Here is an 18,342-nt window from a genome sequence, read left to right on the forward strand (position 1 = left end):
CTATGTAGCTCTCTTCTGCATTGCAGGCTTGGAACAGCTCTGACCTTCCAGCTGCAGGTTCCAGGAAGGAGGGAAATAGAACAACCTGTTATCAGGCTGCAGCCATCTCCAGGGATAAAGATGGAAAAGGTTTACCAAGTTTTGCCCAGTTAATTTCCTTGCCTTGAACCAGGACAATACAAAATTAGCCCCTAAAGGAAAAATTCTCATGCACCAATCAGTACATTCTGTGGAGAAAGAAATCACATTTTTAATGGATTGTTCCAGGTTTATCACATACTCTCACATGAGTGGATAAGGCACAACCTTCCATCTCCATAGAGATTCAGCCTTCCAGAAAATGAAAAAGTATTTCTCTAGAACCACACAAGTGTCAAGAGAAATCCCCACAGACCTTTACGTTGGCCTCTTCGTGCAGCTCGGGTAGGGGAGAGCAATCTCACAGCCTGCTGCACGTTATAGACATTTACATTAACGCCAAACGCACCAGCACACATCCACTTCCCAGCTTTTGCCAGAACCAAGCCCAAGGCAGCTGCCCTCCCTCCCGCCTCCCTGCGGCCTGCCAGGCCTTCAGTATTTCCCGAGGCTCCGTGCCACGGCGGGGACCGAGCCCAGCCTTCCACCCTCCTGTCACACAGCCGCTGGATTTCAACCTGCCAGGGCGGCCGCTTTACTCCCGGCTTGCGGAACCCTCCCGCGTTCCCGTTTCTCGCCATCCCTCTCCCTGAGGGACAGCCCCGGTGAGCAACGGGGCCCCCCCCGCCCTCGTGAGCCCTTTTACCTCTGGGGCGGTGCCGCCCCCGCGCCCCGGCCGCCGCCGAGGGGAGGGCGGAGCGCCGAGCGGGGCTGGCAGCGGGGATTGGCTGGCGGGGCGGGGGGGGCGGAGCCCGGCGGGCTCGCGGCTCGACGGTGCTCCCAGCAGGCCCTGCGCGCTTCCCGCCGCCGCGTCGCCATGGGAACGCCGTGAGCAGCATGGCCTATCGCCGCCATGGCGGAGTCCAGCGCGGCGGTGAGTGCGCCAGAGGGGGCCTCTGGGCCCTCCCCGCCACACGGTGCTGAAGCCCCGTTTCTCTGCTTCTCCCTAGGAGCAGCGCTGGCTGCGGGAGGCGCGGGACTTCATCCACAGAGCGCTCCCGGCCCGTCAGGGGCCTGGCGGGCCGGAGCCTCCCCTGCTGGACGCGGTGCTGCGGTGCCTGCGGAGCGCAGGTGGCGGGGAACTGCCGCTGGGCTACAGGTGACCGCTGGGACGAGAAGAGGAGAGGGGTGAGGGGATGGAGTCGGGGGGTGCCCTCTCTGGGCCCGGTGCCCGCCCTCGGCCCTCGTGGCACGTTTCGAAGGGAGGCCCGGCTGTGGGCCCCGGCTGCAGGCCTGGGCCAGTGGAGCGCAGCCGGCGGGGCCCTCCCGGGAGCTCAGCGTGGAGGCTTTAGCAGCAGCCACCAGCCGAGCACTGCTCGCTGGTGTGCGACATCTGCCCCGGATGCTGGGTGTGGGAAGGATGTCGTCGAAGACGGGTAACCACATGCTTTTTCTTGGCTTCGATGCACCCCCGATCACTCTTGCGGTATGATTAAGTACCGTATCTGCTAGTCTGCGGTAGGTAGAGGCTGTAACCAAAGTAGGGCATCTCGCTGAGAGTGAGCTTCTGTATTGCACAGCGTTTGCACGACGGCTTCCCGGCTGGATGCTGCTAGTCGGCTCAGGAGGCTGTTCCTGGGCACAGTCTCCAAGGCTGTTGGCCAGCTGAGGTCTGCCTTCAAGTGTGTGCTCTCACAAAGAGGGAATCTAGGATAGTGTGGTCGATATTTTAGCTGATACAAAGCTTCTGGGTGCTTACCATCATGAAAAACGTGCAATTTGCTGAGTGAGATCCAGATTGAAAAGTTTGGCTTGACTGGTTTTGGGACAAAGGTCAACTGGAATTGATTAGGGACTTGGGGCCCATAATTCTATACTAATAGTTTATAAACTTAGGTGGTAGGTCTTTCACACCAGCTAAACTGATACCATCTAAGCCATATTTTTTCTATAGACTGTTTTATGATGTTTAAACCAGAGCTCAGTTTATAATCAGGAGAATTCATAGAGAAGAGTTGAAGGTACTTGATACTTGTCTTGTATGAGGCCAACATTCTGTTTGTGGGCAGCACACTACATCCAAAGCTAACTATCTAGCTGTGGAGCACCAGAAGGGAGTCCATTTATTTCTCTGTATGTGATAAACAGGATCCAGTGTACTGGTGTAGTTTAGGTTTCTCCCAAAAAGCAGTCAGTGCATGTGACAAAAACAAGCAGCACTGTGTTCTTGAAGATCATAGTTATCAGTAGTATTCCCGGTGCTGCTCTGTCTCTGAGGATGGAGCAGTCTGCTGATGCAGTTTTCAGATAATCTTCCTCCTGTTCAAATTCCTGCTAAATACACAAGTACCTGCATAAATTTATCTATCCTGATTAACTTTTTAAAATAGAAATACTGTTTATTGCTGATTCAGACCCATCACTTGTCTAGACTGCTTTCTGGCTTTGAACATTTGATACCTGACTAATCAAATGAAACTTCAAATTCATACTCTTTGAATTTGTTTGTGGCTTGCTACTGAGCAAGTGGGTGTTGCGAACAGATCTCCGGTTTCACAACCTAAAATTATCAACAAATCTCACTGGAAACAAGCACCAAAATTACTAGCTGGAGACCAGTTTGTATTCACTCAATGCTGATGTTAGCATGGACAGAGGACATTCATTAATTTTCTAGTGTAGAGAGCCAGGATGTAAACAACAGTGATGAATGCTGCCGTGGTCATATAAACATTGAAAAGGCTTAGAATCTACTGAAGATGTTGCCTTGTTCTCCCATATTTGGTACTGTGGTCAGTCTAAGCATGGTAGATGCTAAACTGCAGATGGCTTCACATGTGGTTGATGTGATGTTACATCTCCTTCTCTCCCCTCTCCCCAAAGCCAGGAGGGTAGGTAGGAAGATTAGGGCTAGCCTGGCTGTGTTCTTACAAGTGAAGGTCCAGTCTAAGATTACTCTTTTTGTTTTCTCTCAGCTTTGCATTGTGTAAGCTATCCAATCTATAAGTTTGTCCTGGTTTCAGCTGGGATAGAGTTAATTTTCTTCTTAGTAGCTGGTGCAGTGCTGTGTTTTGGATTTGGTGTGAGAACAATGTTGATAGGATACTGACATTTTTAGTTGTTGCTGGGTATGTTTATACTAAATCTAGGATTTTTTGGTTTCTTGGGCCCTGCCAGCGAGAAGGCTGGAGGAGAACGGGAAACTGGGAGGGGACACAGCCAGGACAAGTGACCCAAACTAGCCAAAGTAGTATTGCATACCATAGGATGTCATGCTGAGTATATAAACTGGGGGAAGAAGGAAAGGGGGGACATTTGGCATTATGGCGTTTGTCTTCCCGAGTAGCTGTTACGCCCTGCTCTCCTGGGGATGGCCGAACACCTGCCTGCCGATGGGAAGCAGTGAATGAATTCCTTGCTTTGCTTTGCTTGCATGCGTGGCTTTTGCTTTACCTATGAAATTGTTCTTATCTCAACCCCTGAGTTTTACATTCCTTTCCGATTCTCCTCCCCATCCCTCTGGGGAAGTAAGCAAGTGGCTGCATGGTGCTTGGTTGCTGGCCAGGGTTAAACCACGACTGCAGTTCAGCAATTTTAGCACAAAATGGTGGAATTGGTCTGTATTTACCTGTGTTCGTTACTTATCTGTAAGTTGAGTTGTTGTTGGGGTTTTCTCACAGAGTCTCCCATTCAGACTAAAAATGACTGAACTAATGACTATTCTTCTTCCCGCTTATCCTGACGTGTACTTGAAAACATGTTCCATTTTATTAACTCTCAATTATTTTTTTCACAAGTCTTCTGCATGCCTGTTTGGGTAACCGTGGTAGCAAAAGATGTCTTTTTTCAGAGAGGATGCTTAAGCAGAACAAACATATTGACTGAGCTGAGAGATCATTGATAAATTCCAGTGAATTGACTTGGTTCTTGACATCTGTTATCACCAGACTATGCCAGCTGAGCTAAGGCTCTTCTGACTTAGCCAAGCTTTGTCCACTGCAGTGATCGTTACAATCACCAAACTTTGCAGATGGAGATCTTTCCTACATCCTTTTGTATTCTCACTCTTGTTTTTTTCCAGTTTCATCTCCATCTCTGACCTACAGCATCAGCAGCGCATACCATGCTGCAGCCACCTGACCTGGAGCACTAATGAATTTAAAGAATGGGCTCATCAAGGACGAGATGCTTTCCCCACACAGAGTGCTTTGCCAAGGACTTACCTGATCCTGGTTGGCTATTTAACAGATAGAAGTCAAGAGAACAAAGAAGACCTGGTAGATGGCTGCCTATATGTGAAAGACAATACTGGGATAATTCCATGTGAGGTATGTCCTCAGGCTGAGGGTTATTCCCACTTCTGGGGCAGTGTCACAAACCACCAGGGGTTTCAAATGGTTTGCCAAAGTCTGTAGTGTGGGAAGTAACAAATCTGTGTAACAGGGAGAAAACAGCAGGCTTGGATCCTGGGAGAGGGCAGAACATGTCAAATTTGTCATTGCTTAGGAGAACAAATATTGAATGCACTGGCCTGGAAAAAAGAGACAGCCTAATGTACAGTCCTGTTAAATTCTCAGGAAGACAAGGTGCTCTGGGAGACCAGGAGGTCATAGCACTCCCCTCTGGTTGTTGAATTCCAACTAGTGGAGCAAAAATAACTTTCTGGAGAGTTGTGCTGGTTGTTTTGATGACATACTTTCAGGAAATAATAGCTTGTGTGACAATTGAATTAAAAGCTTCTGAAGGTCATTGCAAGGGGAGTCTAGATAAAAGGTAACCCCTAGAGTGGTGATGAAAAAGCACCGAGGTTGTGTTTTCCAAGGAGGTGAAGACTAGGAAAAAGTTATGTTGGTATGAACTTCTAACTGAAAGCCCAGGGAAAAAGAAAGCAGATGAGAATTTTAGAAAAACAGTCTGAAAATAACTAAGCATTGCAGTGAATTAATTCCAGATTTGCATCTGGAAGAACGGAAGTTCTCCATGCAAGGTGAGAGAATGGGTGGAAAACACTGCTCTCATTTAGTAAGGAAGCCCAGCAGCAGAACAAGTGTTTGTGATGTGCGTGCAAGGACAAATTAGTAATGAGCACTGTAAGTAACACTGAAAAAACACTCTAACTCATCTCAGGCTTTCATCTTACTATTTTTTGGCTTAGCTCCTGCATGTTGAACTTGAGTGGCTGGAGTCACTGTTCCTTTTCCCAAGCTGGTCATATATACCACAGATGGACCAGAGCGCAGCAGGGTACTTGGAAATCCTGGTGGATCCAGTGCCAGTAAATCTCCCAAAGGAAGTGCCTGACAGCATTCCAGTTGCCCACCCGGCATCACACGAGCCACTGCTTGCCTCCAGGTAAACACCTAGCATGCTCAACTCCATCGTAGTACTGTGGCTCTGCACATGAAGAGCACTTGGCATAGGAAAAGCGAAATTCTGGTTCTGCTACAGGTGGAACCATAACGGTGAGTGGTGGAAGTGAAAGTTATACAATAAAGCCACTTTTCATTAATCAGCTGTTTTCCAGGACTTTATTTGAAGTTTTTATTTTGTATTTTGACAAAGTAAGACAAATTTTAAGTATTTCTGGATATATTACATAAAGGACATGAGAACAAAGTGATGATTCAACTTTCACTGAGGCTAAAATTCACTCTTGATTAGCACAAGGATTTTTTTATTGACCTACAGTGAATCAAAAGTGTTAATGAAAGTAATTATAGATTCTAATATGAAATTAATGTACACCACCAGTCAGGTTCTTAGCAGATTGCTGAGATAAAGGTGCCAGTTAAATGTCAGCTGACAAGAGTAACTTGTCTTTAGTGGAAATAATATTTACAGTATGTGAAAATGTAGTCAATGGAATGGCAAATCTTACCGAAGTTGGTATTTTCAAATTGTACTAGGTCATGTTTTATCATCTTGAGTAAAGAATTCTTGGTGTAATTTCATAACAATAAAATGTCACTAGTCAGGCTGCTTTAGTCTTTTTAGTTATCTTTTGTTTTAATTGGGTTTATCTGCTTGTGAGAAACTTATTTTAAAGTTTAAGTGTTTGATTTAGCTTGACAGAACTTTCTAAAGCATACTGTTACCATTTTTCAGTGTATGCTTTCAGGCTTTTAACATAAAGTTCCTCTGCTATTGCCTGGTATCTAACCAATTTTACATTTTCCTTCTTTAAAAATGTTACCAATAAAGTGCTGGTACTAGTGTGTGTAGACATCCTGGTGTTTCTTTTTTTAAAAGTCATAAAGTTAGATAATTGTTTATATGTTTTTGAATCAAGAATGTGTTTTTTTTTAAAGTAAGTGGGATGCTTATATTCAAGTCCAGTAGGAGTTGAAAGGAAAATGGCAAATAAAAGGACAAATGTTTGTTTGCTTGAAATGATTTTTTATTTTAATTTTTTTAAGCAAGATTTGAAATGACAACAGAAATGACTAAAGAAATGTCACCTTTCTCTCATCTGCTTTCCATTTTGCTGCTCTTTCACCCTCTGCCGAGTTTGTTAGGAAGGCTCTGTGGTTGCTTTCAGGCCTCTCTTGTTTACAGGCTTAGGGCTTCCACAGTGTCCTATTCCATGGATCTGCAAAGCAGGATTCTGTTTTCTGCTGAAGAATTGTGGCTCTTTTTTTCCCCTCCTTTTGACTTATAATTAGCTTCTTGTTTGAGGTAGAGCTTTTTATAATTTGGCTATTATCATGGAACATGTGGATTTGTTCAAAACAACCCTGCTGTCTTCAAAACAACCCTGCTGTCTTCAAATACTAAGTTTTTTTTTAAAAATCTTAAAGGAATTAAGTATAAAAAGGTTAAATTAAGAATTTTGTAGCCAAATACTATTTCAAAAACCTGATAGATGATCCATATTACCTTGTTGGATCCTTTATTTCCAGAAAGTGTATGCTGCGTATCTGTTTATTTTGCTTTTGAGATAACTTGCGAGTTCTTTCACCTCTGATTTCCTTTGCCTCCTCAATTGTCATCTAGGGTTTTATGTCAGAAAAGATCCAAGGTCACTGTGGCAGGTGAATTGACCAGACTCGGGCCTCTCCTTTGTATTCACCACAAGACATTCTTCTTTTTGTTTCTAAAGTGCTTCACCTCAGCTGTTTGGTTCCCTGTGCTGGTGCAGGTAAGTCCTTGGAATTTTGCTTACTAATTTACCATATGTATCTGTGTATGTGCTAGTTGATCAATTCTTTGAAGCTTGCCTTTGACTTCCCAGTTTGATTTAGTTTTCCTTTTACTAGCAATTATTTTATTAATTTATTTATTTATTTTATTCCATGCAGCCTATGATAGCCCTTGTATGCAAGAAGTCTAGTTCCATGCCCTGCAGAAAGACAGCCCTCCTCCCTCATGCAGTTGCCATGTCCCTGAACATCTTGTAGATGTCATCCTTCCACTAAGTGTGGGGCCATTCTTTCGAAGGAAAAGTTCTCTTGAGTGAGGTTATCGGGCTCGGGAAGAATTTTTTCCAGTGCAGGAGACGCTGATGTTGCATTTCTGGTTTCTCTGCCCTAGAAGCCCAACCAGCTGGTGTGGCACCATATCCTCCAGCTGGGTCACAGGTACACAATAACAGACCTGACTATGTCCAGCCTGAAGAAATTGGGACGAAGAATATTTGTCACTGGTGTTTCTTCCTGCCTTCTGCCCTACTGTGCAGAGCAGGTGAGGGAGCAGCCGCTGGACAGTGCTTGGCAAGGAGAATCCACTCAGTCTGCTTACCCTGAGACTGCTGAGCAGCTCAGTAACTCTTTGCAGCTGGGAGTTGAAGAGAGGCCAAGATCAGCAAAAGGATCCAAGATCATCTCATATGTGGTAAGGATTCATAGCGTTAGCCTTCGCCCACTTGTGCTCCAGAGTTTCAGCTTCTGGCCTGCAAGGTCTTACTTTCATCACGAATTTATTTCCTTATTGCTCAGGCCTATGAGTCTCATATTCTGGGACTCCTGTAACTTTCTCTTTGCTGTCTAGGGACATGTCACTGAAATACTGAACATCCAAGCTGGTCTCTTTTTGCTGGATAACAAGGTCTGCTTGTGCCTTGCTTACCAGCAGTTGTTGAACTCTGCACGTGGACTCCGACCAGGAGCATGTGTGGAGGTAAGTTGAGACTTACGAGGCATTCAGTGGAAAAGACTCAGGCCCTGGTGACGGCTCACGAGTGTGTGAATCAACAGAAGAGTATGGGAACACTGGAATTATTTCAGCAAGTATCTGGAACAAAATTGGGGATCTTACTGTCTGGGCTTGGTCATGAGAGTCAAAATGATTATTACCTGATTCCATGCCGGGTTACTCAGACCCAGTAGGTTTATGAACAATCCAGTAGAGTGACAGAGGGTTTAGGATGGGGTGATGGTTTTGGGGAGTGGTGGCAGACTAGCTATCTCCTTCTCTTAATCTGTATGTCTGTGTATCTCAGCTCACCGATGTCCACCTCCTGCAGAAGCCTCTGGTATCCTTCCCTTTTGTTGCACTTTGTGCTTGCCTGAGCAGCACTGTTGTGCTGAAGAGTTTTTCGAGGCTCAGCACCCCTTACCAGCCACTAGCCTCTTCAGGAAATCTCTACTTACAGCTGCTCTTCCACTACAATCTTGGTATGCCACTCTACCTTTGGATGGTGAGCCTCCTGGAGGCATTTGAGAAGAGGTGAGAAGAGTTCTTCTGAAGTCAGGCTACATGTCGATGTGCTTTGTAGGCTATCTGGGTGTCTTCTAGACCAAGGGTTCATAAGATTACTGTGCTTGGATAATTGCTGCTGCTGGTTTACTGGCCTAAGCCAGCCCTTTATCTACATTTCACATCATATCCAGTTGCTTCTACCTTGCAGTTGCTCTGCTGAGAAAATCCTGTATATTTTTCAAGTGCATGTGCCGTTAGCCCACTGCTCTCGGGAAGCTGCAGCACTCCAGGTCATGTGCTCACGTACTTCTGCGTAGCAAGTTTTGCCCTGAAACACAGAGGGACTGTAGGGTTGTCTGCCTGCCAATATTGTTTGCTTGGCAAATCAAGGTGGGTGCTGCGGCTGGAGATGGAGACTGCTGCTACAGCCAGATCACAACCAATATAAAGGCTCTTGCGTCCTGGCTACTCACAGGAGCAGCAGCAGCAGCTGCTCGGAATATCACGCTGAGATATTCTGAGTATTGCCAGCAGAGTGAGCATTTGTTTGAGAGCCTCTGTCTTAGCAGATTTTCCCACATTTTTGCTTATCTCTGGGTCTTCCAGATGGCTTCCTGCTCTCCTGGATGGCTGCATTCTGTTTGCGCGACAGCTGTGGGCCCGTTTCTGGGTTTACTTCTGGGTTTACTTCTGGGTTCTGTCAGTGAAAATATTTGTTTTTTGCAGTAGTTGTGGTTGATCACTGTAACTGCTGCCTTGGACTTTAAAAACTAAAATGTATATATTTCATCTCTGGCAGTCAAGTTCACAGAATCCTCAGCCTTCCTATGCTTTACTGGCACTGTAGAATAAAAATTCTTTCCATGCTTTCCAATAAAACTGCTTCAGTTTTGCCTCAGGCATGATTCTAGCTATAAGTTTCAGTTTTTATTAGCTTTTTCACTTTCTTTAAATGTGACTGCTAAGTCCTGCTACTGCTTGAAAATTGTTCCAGTGAGTGGGTTGTTATATCTTTTTATTTGAGTTCACTTTATGTTATTAAGTCATATTGTGACTGGCAGTGTGATCACTTCCAGGCATTCAAAAGCAGTGAGCTGAACTTCTGGAAAGGGATGCAACACAAGAAAAATACTGGAACAAGAGCAATCTGCAATTATTTGTCTTGTGAATTTTTATTCTTTTTTACCTTTTCTAAAAGAACGCTGAGTATACCTAACATAAGTAATCATATCAAGCTTAGCCAAAATGCATGGACATCCATTTTGTGTGACTTAGAGGTTATTTTGGGGTGATTAGGGGTTTTTTCTGCCCGCTTGAGTTTCAAGATTTTGCCAGTCTGTCCATTTCTGTCCATATTTTCCTGTTCCTTGTCTGCCTGCCTGACATAAATCTGCATCAGCCTTAAATGTTCCTTTTTTTAATCACTTCATGCTCTTTTTGTGCTGTCTGTAGTTCTTGTCCTACATAGCACATTCACCCATAACAAGCAGAAAGAATCTCTGACTTACGTGCAGAACTCACTGAAAGTACTAATGCTTCTAACTGTTGTAATTTTTTTCAGGTTTTCTTGTTTCTTTAGGCATCATCGATCGTTGCTTAGGTCTACGCGCCGAAACCCTACAGCTGCTGAGAAGTTCGTTGTCCCCCTTCTGCAAGCTATGGTGCCAGACAGAGGGGAAGCAAGAGATGTTTATAGTGAAATCCTAGGAAAAACACACCAGTGTCCGCTGCGGAAGGTGAGTAAACGCTCTGTGAGCTGTTCCCTGTTTGTCTGATGGGAATAAACTCGGCTGGTTCTTTCTTTCTTTCTTCTCTCTTAGTATTTGACCCTGAACCCCCCATGCCAGGCCCCATCTCTGTCTGAAATTCGCCATATGGCAGAACAGAAGAGCTGGGAAGGCTTCAGCCCGTCACAGGTGCTCTCCCCCTCGGAGGCACAGCACATGGGCACCCAGGAGCTGAATCGCAGACTGGCCTGGTCCTACTGCACACTCTCAGCAGGAAGTTTCCAGCCCCGGCTGGTAAGTGCCGTATTCCCTTTACTGTCTGTGCCTTGAGAGCTCTTGGTTCTACCCATGCCATCCAGCGCCCTGTCTGATGCATGCCTGTTCCTCCTGTTAGGGAACAACACTGGTTTCCTCACCTGCGGTGTGTTGAACACGGGCTGAATTTGGGCTGCTGCTACGCGCTTTGATTTATAGCCTTCAAAGATGGCAAGTGTTTGATGCTCTTTGCAGCTTCCTTTCTGTTGCAGATACTGCTGGGTGTGCTGAGAGTCTCCTCCAGGAGCAGTAACCTCCAGCTGCAGGACAGCAGCAGCTGGCTTTCCTGTGTGATATCCCATAAGGATGGTAGCCCCTTTGCCCATACAGCTCTCATAGGTATGTCCTACTAAGACTAAATTTGAGAGTGCTGAGTTTTGCTGTTCTGCCATCCAGCTCCAAAATAAGGAAGAAGAGACTTGGTATAGAGATGCTGAACTGTCACTGCCTGGCCTTGTGACTTCAAAATGAGGAAATTGAGCTTACTGGGTTTATGTTCTCTTTTTATTAGCTCAGCTCCTTTCTCTGATGTGTTTGCAGGATCGCTCTTGCAGGTGGAAAACTACCAGCTCATAGTAGAGAGATTCCTTCAGACTGATTTTCCTTCCTCGGAGCACCTAGGAAATCTGGAGCATGTGAGGGAGAAAAAAACCAGGTGAGTCCCTTTTATTCAGTGTGCAAGTAAAATCATCACTCTCCAGTTCCACAGCTATTTTGGACGATGGTAAAGCTGCTTATCAGCATAGTATTTCAGTGCCAAAGCAATCTGTCCTTTGCTGTTTGCAGAAAAAGAGATCTTTGTCAACAGCAAACCCAGCATCTTGTTCAGAATACACCCAGCCTGGTGGCTGCCTTCTACTTCACCCATCCCCGCTGCTCCTGCTGAATAGCTGTGGGGCACTCACCAGAAGTACTTTTCCCAGAAACCCACTTGTTTTGGGCAATCACAGAATGGGGAGTTTCACTGCTACCATTTGTCATTTCAGTGTCTACGTGCAGTTCTACTTTGAGGATGTTCAGGTTCTCCGTGCTGCTGAAGGACCAATGCAGAAAGGCCTTAGGAGCAGAAACAGCTCCTCTCTGAGGAAGAGGGGTGATGGCAGCTTAATACCTGAGCTGGAATCCCCGAAGGCAAAAATGCTGAAGTTGGAGGATCCCAAACCAGATACTGACAGAGATGAGAACTGTCAGGGGGATCAGAGCAGCGCTAGAACCAGCTGTGTGTCTCATCTGTTCTTGGTTACCCAGAAAGAGGGTCTTATGTCACGCAATTACCAACTACCCAGAGAAGAAGGTGGAGAGGAACAGGAGCTGCAGTGCAGTTTCCAAGCCACGGTGCTGTGGCTGGGCAGACCTCGGCTCTGGAGCCACCCCAGCGACATCGGGAGCTTACCAGAGCTGGAGGAGACTGGCTGTGATGGAGAGGAGGGCGTGGCACGGCAAGAAGTGAGGCAGGAAGCATCTTTGGGGTGTGGTTTGATAAGGCTGGGAGATGGTGCCTCAGGGAGCCTGTGTGATAATTGTCTAGATTCCTGATCCATGGGAAAGTGGTTATGTGTTGGCTACAGATGTATGTTTGTGCAGGCAGCTTCCTTGTGCCACCCCAAGGGAGTTCCATCTCCTCTTTGTCACCTTCCTGTAAATGCATCCACCTTTTCTTACCCTTGATGGTGCTAACCTTACTTCTCAGTCAAGACATCCTCTGCTGGACTTGCTCTCGTCTTGCTGTATTTTTAAATGTCCTGCCTTTTCCCTCACATTTCTCATGCCCTTTTCTCTCTTTCTCCTCCCCTCCCCTGCAGGCACTACTGCTCTTTATGGGGAAGTCTCTACGATGGTTTCCATTTCTGCACCTGGGTGGACTGTATCGCTTCATTGTGCCCTGCTGCTCGGTAAGAGAGAGGTTGTCTCACTGTTTCATCTTGGAGATGTTGCTGAACTGTGTGTGGGAGTCAAGGAGTCAGAGGGTGACTAAGCTCTTTTCAAGGCTTGGAATTCCCATCCATCTTGCCAGGGAACTGCTTCAGTTCTGTGGTTGGTTAAAATTCTTAGAACTCAAAGAGTTCAGTGGGTTGGGTTTTTTTTTCCTTTAAAGCATTTTTCTTTAGTGGCCATTTTTTTTCCCTTATAGCTTTCATCTTCTTCCTTTAATAGTCTTCTTTCTTGCCTTATCACCCTTTCCTCAGGACTTGGAAGTGTTTGACAAGCTCTGTTCTCCACCCGTGCCATTAAAGTTCCTGAGCAAGTCATCCTGCCCCCTGTGCCTGCCTGTCCAAGATGCTTGGCAGTTACAGCACGAGACATGGATCTCCTGTCTGCCTGAGCACCAGGTATGCAGTGCCTTATTGCTCTGCGCTTTCACAGGCAACTTGTAGATCTCTCCAGAACTAGCTCAGAAAATTACCAATACAGAATGTCTTGTTGACGAGACCGTTCTGCTCTAAGCTCCATCAGAGGCTGCTGCTGGGCTTTGCATTTTCCTGCCTCAGAATTAATCTGGGGAGGAAGCATCAGTTACCTGACCTGGCTCTAAGCACACAGAGCTTGTCTTTACTGCTCTAGCTGGGGCTAGCTATAAACTGCAATCATCTGAGGCTGTCTCCCTCACTTCTAGCTGGCAGCCAGGTCGGTGCTGGCAGGCATGGGCCAGAGAATTTCCTCCATTGCAGAAGTCCTTAGCAACAGGTATGTTGGTCTGCCCCAGATGACATATGACCATGTCTGAGGGAATGGGTCTGTATTCGTCTTTGCTGGAGACAGTCCTACACTGAACAGCAATGAATTATCTGCCCTGGGAATATGGTGGGGAAATCTGATGTGTGAGTAGTCCAGGCTGCCCCCATCCTGTTTATCAAAGCTGAAGGGGTTGCCAATGACAGGACTGCAAAATGGTGTCCAGGAGAAATTTGAGCTACTACTGGTGTGGACTAGGTCCCTAAGGTCTATCCTAAATTCCTGTCAGAAGTGAAACAGGCACAGCAGGGAAAATGAGGCTGAATGTATGATGGTTTTTGATTGTTTTAGCAGTCTTGCTCAAACAAATACTAGGGTTAGAAGCTTTTCTGTCCAAAGCATCTTTAATCTGGGGTGATATGCATGCGCACTGAAACCTTCACCAGTGCCTTATGGTAAACTGAGTTTCTCTTTGCTTGGCTTCTTCCTCTAATCAAGAAGAACAATTAGGAGTTAAGCAGATAGGAAGGCTGTAACGTCTCTCCCTTTTTCTTCACTGCTGAGTCTGAAGAAGCGGAAAGTGAGTTAAAGGGACTTCATGTCCCTGGGTGGGGCAGGCTGCACGAAGCTGCCCTCGGTCCAGCAGCTCAGGTGCTCAAGGGCAGGTTCCCCTGAAACCGAGCTCAAGCAACAGCATTCCACTTCACCCTGTCCTTTGTGACATTCTTGAAGTTAGGCCTTCTTCCGCTCCCTTTGTCTTCAGGCAGGACAGAAATCCTGGTCTGCTCTCAGTTTCACAGGTTCCCTTGTTTCTGTCTCCGGTGAGATCGTGGAGAGGAGCCTGTGTGCCTCTCCCAAGAATGAGAAGCCATCTGTAACTGTTGGCCTTCAGAAGCAGAAAGGTAAGATTGCCGAGTAACAATGGATTGATTCTTTCTGTTCCAGAGAGGCAGTGCACTTGACTAACTGTGCTCCTGTATCTGAGAATAGTGGAAATATGCCAGGATGTTGCATCCCATTGCGTGTCAGAGGCCTGGGAAACTGCACACTGCATGTGTGTTGGGGATAGGAAGGGGAATACTGTACCTGGAAAATCTGTGAGGTCAAACAGTGGTGGGAGGGAAAACACCTCTAGCAGGTCCAGCGCAGCGACAGATTATGCTACTGGCGTGTGAGCGAGCTCATTGTGTCTGCGATTCTGTGCCTCCTCAGGGAGTCTGCTCGCCAGTGACCACAGCGTGAAGCTTACCATCTCAGTAGCTCCAGGCTGCCCTGTCGTCATGGACATTTACATTGCTGCCACCTGTCTCAGGCAGCTCTGGGGTTTGCTACCTGGAGCCAAGATCATCTTCCAGAACGTGGAACGTAAAATCTCAAGGTACCTCTGGTTTTGGAGCCCTGATCTAGGCCACAGCTCTGACCTGTCTTACTGTTTTTGAAACCATCTCTTAATCTCTCCTCTCACATGGACCTTCCTTATCCCTTGTCCATACCTGTGTGCCTCCTAATCCCTTACTACAGATTATTCTCCTACCATGTTACAGATGAAGACCAGCCCAGTCATCCCAAGAAAACTGAGTGGCTTGGTTTCTACAAGCTCTTTCTGACATCTGCTCCTTCATATTGCAGATTCCATAATGTTTATTGCACATACATTGCCTCCAGCTGTGTGAGTATCGTATCCCTGCCAGCTTCTCACCTGCCTTTTCCTTCCAGGTGAGTCCAGGGCCTGTTCCCACCTTACAGGGTCCCAAGAAAGGTTTGTGTGTTCTGAGCTTCTCACATTCCTATTTCTTCTAGTCCTGCAGGAGAAGCCTCCCCCCCCTCACTAGTGTTCCTATCCAGCTTGCAGTCTCACCTGCAAAACCTGCACCAGGCACGGATTTTATGCCACTTGTCCTGCGTACTGGCTCTGTCTCTGCAATGGGTTTGCTCACTTTGCAGCAGCATCTTCAAAGAGGTATTCAAGTTTCCACAGAGATAATTTGTGAGGAGCCTTTCAGATTTTCTACTCTGACATAGCCTTTGCTACCGTGTAGAAGAAATAAGAGTTCCTATCCCAGTTCCAAAACCTCTTTTCCCAGTGTCTGAGAAGGACTTGAATGTTAGAAAGGGACCAGAGTGACAGCTGATTAGATGTATCTGATTCCAGGCAGGCTGGCAGCTGGGAGTGGGGGTGAGGTGAGGACACCGAAGGGGAGAATCCTACCCTGTTAATGCTCTGCTTTTCCCATGTTCACTGCTGTTGGGGTTCAGCACCTTGCAGCAGGTGATTTTTCTCCCCATACAAACTTTTCCCAAGACACTCACTGGAAATGCAGTGAAGTTCTTTAATCCTTTGCATACTTAATTAGGGGAGGGTTAAACGAAGCAGTGGCTCTTCCCCTTCTCTCTTTTATATCCACCCATACATAGCTGTAGCTTTACTCTTTCTTCAGGGGAGGTGCACCCGACACAATCCACCATGTCCATCACACACAGGCGTGAGGCAAGCCAGTGCACGGTAAGCGCTGTGGAGATCGGGTACGGTGAGAGGTGGGTAGGAGGGAACAAGTCACAGAGGGGAGGAGAAAATCAGATCACCGATGGGAGGTGGACAGAAGAGCAAAGGTAGAAGTTAGCGTTGTCCTGTCTTCCCAGATGTGAACAACCCTCCATGTCTCTCTCTACTGAGATCTGTTGTCTGGGACGTGACCCTGGTGAGGGAGCCAGGCATTGTCCTGGCCTCCTTCCGCATCTTAGTCTGGCTGCTCACTTCATAGGGTGCTGGTGGAGGACGGAACGGGTGAAGCTTTGGTGCTGTGCAAGAACCAGCACGTGGCAGCAATGCTGGGCCTGAGCCTTCTCGAGTGGGAAATGGTGCAGAACTGTGTGCAGAGCAGGGGCAGCGTGTCCGTCCAGCACGGGGAAGCTACTGGCACGGGGGTGAGTGTGTTATTCCAGTAGGGATTGCAGTGTGCTGGGCTCGAGCCTCAGTTGGACTGGATTTCTCTTTGCTGTGGGTGTTCCAGTGGCTCCCTCTCTCCCTCTACACGTTCGCTGGTAACATGCCCTTTCCTTCCTCAGTGTGTAGAGGAACCTGGGGATCTCATTGGTTGCTACCTGAGGAGCCTGTGCAGGAGTCCTCTCATCTGTCGCCCTATCCTGCTGGATTTCAGCCTGGACAGGAAGCCCTCCAAGATTCTGCAACCTGGTAAGCAAGTACTGTTGGGTTTTGTAATATTTAGCATGGGAAGGAGGGGAGGAGACATCTCACCAGGCTGGGGAAGGAGAGCTGCCTTCTGCCCACAGAGCAAGGTCTTTGGAGGATTTCAAGGGAATTGTGAATTTTGTAGTGTAGAGCTAAGATGGTCTTGGCAGAACTGTGGTTACAAAACCACAGAAATAATATTATAAAAGTCACTGTCCACAGCAATGTTAATTTCTCCACTTTACACAGAAGCATAGAGCTGGTTTAGAGCAAGGTTCCCAGTCCGTGGATGGGACGGGCTTCTGGCCAGCCAGGGTTACTGTGCGGCCTGCTCAGAGCAAGTGGGTTTTGCCTTCAGACAGGACAGCAGGTAAAGTCAAGACTAAGCCTGGAAATCCTCACCGTGGCCACAGAATTTAAAGTGCTGAAGAGTTCTGAATTCATGGGTGCTGATGTCTGAGCCCATGCTGCCACAGCGGTGCAGTTGCTGTGTTAAGGGAACGTTCTTCTTAGCTGCTTGTGCTCACACTAGTGCTTGAGTACGAGTCCAGGTGCCGCAGGGGTTGATTTACTGAGCTCACCAGAGGATGCTGTGCTGTGGAGATAGTATCTTTTGGCCATCATGCAACATTGTATGGCCAGGTTGCTGATGGCGATAGAAGATACAAAGCTCAGTGCATCAGCTATGTGAGCAGCATTCCATAGTGTAGAAAGCCTGTTTCCTCCAAGTTGGAGGGACGCTGGCCAAATGGATTCATCTGCTTACGTCCTGGATCCATTAATCATGCCGTCCCTGAGGTCTAGCAGATGGCAAGCAGCTGCTGCAAGGCCTTCTCCCCCAGCAACTCCTGCTGCTGTGTGCTAGAGCAGAGCGAGAGCCCTCTGCTGAGTTGTTACAGGTCGGATCTTTCCCTGTCAGCTCCACTCCAGCTGAGAAATTTTCAGTGCGGTGAAGTGGAGTTTGTGTCACAAGTGGGGCCTTACGTGAGCCTGCTGTGCCTGAACGTGGAGGAGGTGGGACAAGACGCCTTCAGGTATCTGAACCGCGAGAGGATGAGGAGGACATCCAGTCACTGCTGAGCGGGCGAACAGCGAGCGGGTAAGGAAGACATCTAGTCACTGCTGAGCAGGAGCCACTGCTTAACATCTCTCCCAGTGAGAGAGGAATTATGGAAACACCTACTGGGATTGGGAGCTTTTTTAAATCTCCTTTCCGGTGGGAACACTGGCCTGTGAGCACAGGGTGAAGGCTGCAATCAAGAAGCTGTGGCTTGTGGAACTCCTGAATGGTTGGTCACTCTGGGGCATTGCCACCAGCGGTACTGGACTGTGTTTTGGGAGAGAGATGTGTGATACTTTCTACACACCACCCGTTGCTTTGGGCCTAGGGCACACAATGGGTGTATTTTATATGGTAGTAACTACTAAAAAAAGCTATTAAATTACAGTTTAAATAAACCTTGATACTAAAATAGATACGGTGTTACTTGTTGTATGGGGAATGAGGCAGAACATAGATCCTTGGTTTCTGAGCCAGAGCCAGGCGTTTTGCAGAACATTTGCTGTCTTCATGTGAAACTGTACAGTTGGCACAGGGGATGGTCTTCTTAACCTAATTGAAATTGTTAAAATTATGTTTTTCAAGCACTTCCTTCCTCCAAGAAGAGAAGGGAAGTGAGTAAGTTACTGTTTGGAGATTAAAGGAGACTGTTTGGAGAAAAG

At 47.0% G+C, this 18,342-nt stretch overlaps 1 protein-coding gene across 1 annotated transcript; it reads left to right on the forward strand.

Moving 5' to 3' along the window:
• The first annotated feature begins 915 nt into the window (after nt 1–915).
• CTC1 (CST telomere replication complex component 1) lies at nt 916–18,094 on the forward strand. Its single transcript, XM_056340877.1, has 24 exons — nt 916–1,012; nt 1,089–1,237; nt 4,160–4,406; nt 5,234–5,430; nt 7,072–7,216; nt 7,609–7,908; nt 8,065–8,193; nt 8,516–8,742; nt 10,277–10,451; nt 10,536–10,736; nt 10,970–11,096; nt 11,298–11,412; nt 11,744–12,203; nt 12,560–12,649; nt 12,944–13,087; nt 13,372–13,442; nt 14,223–14,332; nt 14,643–14,808; nt 15,060–15,146; nt 15,231–15,390; nt 15,869–15,933; nt 16,193–16,355; nt 16,497–16,623; nt 17,540–18,094. The coding sequence occupies exons 1-24, from the start codon at nt 992–994 to the stop codon at nt 17,698–17,700; spliced, it is 3,837 nt and encodes a 1,278-aa protein (XP_056196852.1). The 5' UTR covers nt 916–991; the 3' UTR covers nt 17,701–18,094.
• Nucleotides 18,095–18,342: the final 248 nt, after the last annotated feature.

This window comes from Falco biarmicus, chromosome 5, assembly GCF_023638135.1.
Source record: "Falco biarmicus isolate bFalBia1 chromosome 5, bFalBia1.pri, whole genome shotgun sequence".
In the NCBI taxonomy this organism is placed as follows: domain Eukaryota; kingdom Metazoa; phylum Chordata; class Aves; order Falconiformes; family Falconidae; genus Falco; species Falco biarmicus.